This window comes from Saccostrea echinata, unplaced genomic scaffold (genome assembly GCF_033153115.1).
Source record: "Saccostrea echinata isolate AGI-Se365-2 ecotype Australia unplaced genomic scaffold, CSIRO_AGI_Sech_v1 ptg000001l, whole genome shotgun sequence".
Taxonomy (NCBI): Eukaryota; Metazoa; Mollusca; class Bivalvia; order Ostreida; family Ostreidae; genus Saccostrea; species Saccostrea echinata.
Genome location: NW_026889750.1, coordinates 33,428,567 through 33,434,181, shown reverse-complemented (window position 1 = coordinate 33,434,181; position 5,615 = coordinate 33,428,567). Strand labels below are relative to the sequence as shown.

The 5,615-nt window shown below is 35.0% G+C and overlaps 1 protein-coding gene across 1 annotated transcript; it reads left to right on the top strand.

Moving 5' to 3' along the window:
• The first annotated feature begins 3,787 nt into the window (after positions 1–3,787).
• On the top strand, positions 3,788–5,377 carry LOC133190155 (cholecystokinin receptor type A-like). The gene has a single exon (XM_061325637.1). It carries the CDS (start codon positions 3,886–3,888, stop codon positions 5,344–5,346), a length of 1,461 nt encoding a protein of 486 aa, XP_061181621.1. The 5' UTR covers positions 3,788–3,885; the 3' UTR covers positions 5,347–5,377.
• Positions 5,378–5,615: the final 238 nt, after the last annotated feature.

Sequence of the window (5,615 nt, the reverse complement as noted above, 5' to 3'; positions counted from 1 at the left end):
GATGTTTGTTAAAATATTTTGTAATGCCCCGAAGAAGGAAAATAAAGGACATTATGTGTTCGGCCCGCCTGACCAACTTTCTGTGTGCTAAAAATTTAAAATGTGGTTTTAACTTTTGAACTGCAGTACATGTAAGTAAATTTTATAAGTTATAAATGCCCCTTCCATTGGTATCATATGTTCATAATTTGTCCAATATTGATATACAAGTACATGTACATAAGTAAGTGCACGATCGGGATGACATACCATGTACTGCTATCACGCTGTAAGTTTTGTATGTATTATATTTTAAAATAAGATAAATGCAAAATTTATAATATGACACCACAGTGTGGAACATCCCGATGTTCCTGTTTAACAGAAACTGTAGTAGTTTAGGACTTGATTGGGATGACAGACCGAGAACATTTGTATTTGTTTGCTTTTTGTGCATTTAATGGTGAGCAAAATGTTTATAATAATGCGGGCTTTGGTTACGAGTAAGAATGACGATATAAAAGCATATGAAGGATAATCAGTATAAACCGGATATAAATGCTACATGTACATGTATATGTCAAAAATACCATGCATCAAGGATTAGTATTTCTCACAGATATACCCAAACTGTTGCTTCCAAACTTTGTTATTATAAACAAACCTTACAGTGCTTAGATATTGAACATCTAAAACAGAATCCTCTTAAGTGTTCTTGCTCTTCATTTTCTTTTACGTACAGTCCCGCTGGGCAGGACATTACCGGTAATGTTACATGTAATGTACAGTGTAGTTGAAAATGAAGTCCTAAAAGCAATTATTTTAAAAGGTCCTTATTATGAATACAAGGAGTCCCAATCTTTCAATTGCGATAGAACCCCATTTCTGTTATGAATTCTGTAGAAGATTTTTGCCAGACGTTGAGCTAATTAAGAAAGGGAAGACCTGAACACTTTGTCAGAATGGATTAGGTGTTTTAGAAATACAGTGTACATTAAAGACCCATATTAGAAAGTTAAAAGGAAATACATGTTTGCGGACCACCAATCCTTCAGTTTTTACGAAATCGGAGGTGATAAGAGTTCGAAAGACTACATGAACAATATGTTATGATTCTAGCAGACAAAGCTTTTAACAATGTCGTCTTTGTTTGTAAGGCACATTGTTCTAACTGTATTTTAGAAGAACTTGGTTTTAAATTCTATATCTGGAAATCCAACTTATACTCACAGTTCACATTCTAAGGATGAAATTTTTCAAAATCACATTTCAGTGTTTAATAATTTAAATTTTAACGAGTCAACCAAGGTGAGTGCGATCTACCCTACTTACATTGTACTTGCAAACAAAGAAACATGTAAAATGCTGATCCAGCAAATGCTCTACCAAGCCCCTATCTTTACTCCTCACAAAAATATTAACCGCTGTAAAGGGGAACTTCAGACGTACTGTACTACAGCATATTCTAGAAGTGATGTAAATCAGATGTGGATTCTCAAAGAGAACTTTTAGAAAATTTAATATCACCATTTTTTTTCTCAAGTCAATATCATCAAAATGTACGACTTTTCTACACTTTATACAACCCTGCCTCACGATAAATTAAAAACTAGGGTTTTTGATATCATATATAGACAACTGCTTTTTCAATAAAAATGGAAATCGGAAATTCTCATATCTTGTGAATGGTCATCAGCAAAATTACTTTGTTAAAACTTAGACCCGATTCTTCATGAAAGTACTCTGAAGTTGATATTATAAGGATACAGGGTTCCTCATTAACACCATTTATGTAGTCTTCGGAGATCAGGTCTTCCAACAAACTGTTGGCTATTACGATGGGCACTAATTGTGCTCCTTTATAAGGCGACTTGTGAAGCAGAATTTATTCAAAAACTTCTCATGAAAAACGAAAACACTTATATACTGTGGCCTTTAACTCGACATTCAGATATCGACAATGTTTTATCAATTAACAATAGTAACTTCTTCCATTCAAGTGTCGACTCTGTATATTCCATGCCAGTGAACTTGAAATTATACACCACAGAGTCTGCCGCATTTCTTTCATATTTGGATGTTTTACTGACTATAGACGATAAGGACCAACTAACAATTAATTTGTAAGCAATTGTAAGCAGACATAACCTAGCACTGGGTCGTATTTTGATTGATATATTTCATTGTTAAGCCTTTGTTTTATACTAAATATAACTACAGAGTATTCCGTCTGCCTGATCATTACATAGGGCTCACTGCGTATGTGACCGGTCAACAGGGGATGCTTACTCCTCCTAGGCACGTGATCCCACCTCTGGAATTCCCAGGGGTCTGTGTTTCATGCCCTGATCACAAATTTGTATTGTTTATAATTTTTTATTAGGTCGATCACTTTTGTTATCTTCACCTTTTTCATACTGATGTAGCAACTGAATCTTAAATTCACTTAAATTATTATTCGAATATTAAGTTACCATCTTGCCAATTATTATAGTTGCAGAATCTATAGAACTGCACAAATATTGTAAATTGATAAGATGACCGCTTTGATAAATACATGCATTATTAATTTGAAAACTTTAAATTAAATACAACACACTTCTCTCTTCAAAAATTTAGAATTATCACAAGCACATTTGTCAAGCAACTATGCTAAAGTGCATTACAACAAAAATTAGAAGTCGGAAAACATCCCGAATTTTACATATTTATTTGTTTATTATTAAAGTAAACTTTGATAATTACATTAAGAAGTTGTATAACATGGATGGTAATCATGGCATATAACAATAGTCAAATTTAGTGCCAGGAAAAAAAAAAACGGGTCTACGAGTAAATGCCTGTCGTTTAATGGACTAAATTTGGCATTATTGATAAATACGTTCATTTCAAGCATTGAATTCAAGTTTCAGCTAATCAATTTTGATATGTTCTTAACAGTGTTGGCTAATTTAACGTTAACGGAGATATATATCGTCTTTTAGATGTCGGCATATCCTCAGATATTGCTTAATAACAAAATGAGGAAGTGGATGAGAAGAAATTTAAATATACATATGCTCAAGAGGCCGTGATTGCTTTGATTAGTGGACAGACCGCAGTATAGACCGTCCTGCATCCGCATTGTCCCCTGCATAGATATCCTACAATAAGTTCATAATGATTTTCACTAAATCACTTCCTTGTGTTGTATATTGTGGTTTACATTGCAAGTATTTCATTATCAGCTAAATACTCGCACTGTTCTCTCATTTTCGTCCCTTAATTGACAAAGACATTTTCAGTCTTTTTGTAACATATAAATAAATTTCATTATACAGTATTTAATTGAAGGTATTTATTGATTATTTTAGTGCAACAAGGTGTTACAGGATGTTAAGCACTTATTATATTTCTTCATTAATTTAATAAAAAAAAATTAAGCATCAGTAAGTTTGCACAGAGTTATTGTTTTCAGGTACCAGTTTAATCACTGATCATGATAAAGGTGCTCTGGGGGGTTTCAGATGTTTTATAATAAATGAAATCGAATAAAACCCGCCGTATTCAAAAACTGTTTATCGTATAGCAGGCGATTGTCTATTTTGCCACATTACCCGTTACCTTGAATATTCATCTACTCGCGGACCTTAATTCTGCTTTTTTTATATTCATACAAATCGTATCGTAAGGTAGAGAAGCATACTTTTTTGGGAAGCCCAGTATAATGCTCGCTGTATCCGTTTTCACTTACTGTTCTTGCTAAGTGTAAGAGGCTCCAGCGACAGACTTATTTGTGTTTCCGTTATATTTCCTGTTAGTTTTCACATGGCTGTCATATCCTTTATGAGCATCTGTATTGATTGCGCGTCAATTAATCATATGCCCTAAGGAATGTAATTAATTGCCAATCTTTGTCCGATCGCAATGGACGTAAACAAAACCATAGGAAACCCAGAGATCTCCAAGAACTCCTCCGTTCTGAACCTGACTGATCTTCAACACCAGAAGGAGGCGCTCCAGAGGCTGAACGATCAGCTGGCACACCTGCTAACTCCAGTAATTGCCTTCCTAAGCCTTCTCATGGTGTTTGGAATACTGGGAAATCTGCTAGTTTTGTACGTATATGAATTCAGATTTAAACGTTCCAGCTCGCGGACTTTCATTTTATGTCTTGCACTACTGGATTTTGTAGCCTGCGTAATTGGAATGCCTTATCATATATACGATATGTACCATACCTACACGTACTACGACGAAGCTTCTTGTAAAGGACTGTCCTATATTCTTGGAGTTACGGTGACAGCATCATCTTTTGTACTGGCACTAATTTCCATAGACAGATATCGCAAAATATGCAAACCGTTCGGAAAACAGATCTCAGATCTTGGAACTAAGAAAGCTTGCTTTGCTTCAGTTATTTTTGCAAGTCTATTTGGTATTCCAAATATTATTATGTACGGCAATTCTTCAATAGAGGTACCCGGTGAAAATTTTACTGGTGTGGAATGTTATATAAAAGACGAATACGAATCTTCGGAGTCCTACATTTACTTTGGGCTTTTCTTTTTTCTATTCATTACTACAACAATTGTGCTTATCGTTCTTTATTCTCTGGTGGGGTTCAAGATCCGACAACGAGCGGCTAATATTTCCACAGATTCTGGAAGCGTGAGAAAAGAGAAAATAACAGCTAAAGGCCGGAGGTCCTTCAGCTTCTGTGGGGGGTCGGATCCAGAAACAACGGACGAAATTTTATCTGAGACCGACGACAGTCTGTCTACCATCAAAGTAAAAACGATTTCCTACAAAAAAGGAAGCAACGAAACGCACTCCGAGTGTAGAATGGAGTATGAAACCGCAGTGACACCAATTTTTAAGGGTGTTATAGAACAAGAAAAAGAGTCAAGTTCTAGTCAGAATTCCCACACAAGGTCCTCAATGATTCGGAATAAAAAGAAAGGTGATCCAAGGAAGAAGAAGAGTTTGCTAGACTTTTACAAACGACAAACAATGTCTATGAGTGACGATGACAGCGAAGAATGCAGGCAATCTGTTCGGGGTTCCTTATCTGTCAAGTCGCTTTCAAAGAGACAGAAGAGAACCGTACGGATCACTGGAATGTTGTTTATGATCACGTTGATCTACATTGTCAGTTTCTTACCCCATCTTGTGCTCTTGGTTCTTGAATTTATGGACCCTGACAGCTTTGAAAACCTTTCCCCGATGGCTTTTACGGGGTATAACTTTCTTCTCAGATCGTATTTCATAAATAATATGGCTAATCCTTTTGTCTATGGATTTCTGGATCCTAAATTTAGACACGAAGTTTTGTTTCTTTTTAAAAGTATTGTAAATTGCAAACATGGAAGAATCTTTCGAAGATGATTCTTCACTTCCAAATGAAATTAAATTGCATTTGTAGTTATTGAAAAAGTAGATTCTAAAGCCATCAAAAAGCTCTTTGACGTCTTCTGTATGCTTAATGGCGTATTGTTTGTTTTATGCTGATGTAAGTTTTTGTCTTTCAATTCTGTACTGATTTGATAATTCTCCAAAAAATGAAAATTTAAGGTAGATGCATCAATATTTTAATTTTGTCATTTTTAAGTTTCTTCACACCTTTGCTCCATGGACTGTCAACATGTGAAAGTCTG

Excerpts from the sequence above, each read along its gene's own strand:
- LOC133190155 (XM_061325637.1), top strand. The coding sequence starts at position 3,886 with ATGGACGTAAACAAAACCATAGGAAACCCAGAGATCTCCAAGAACTCC.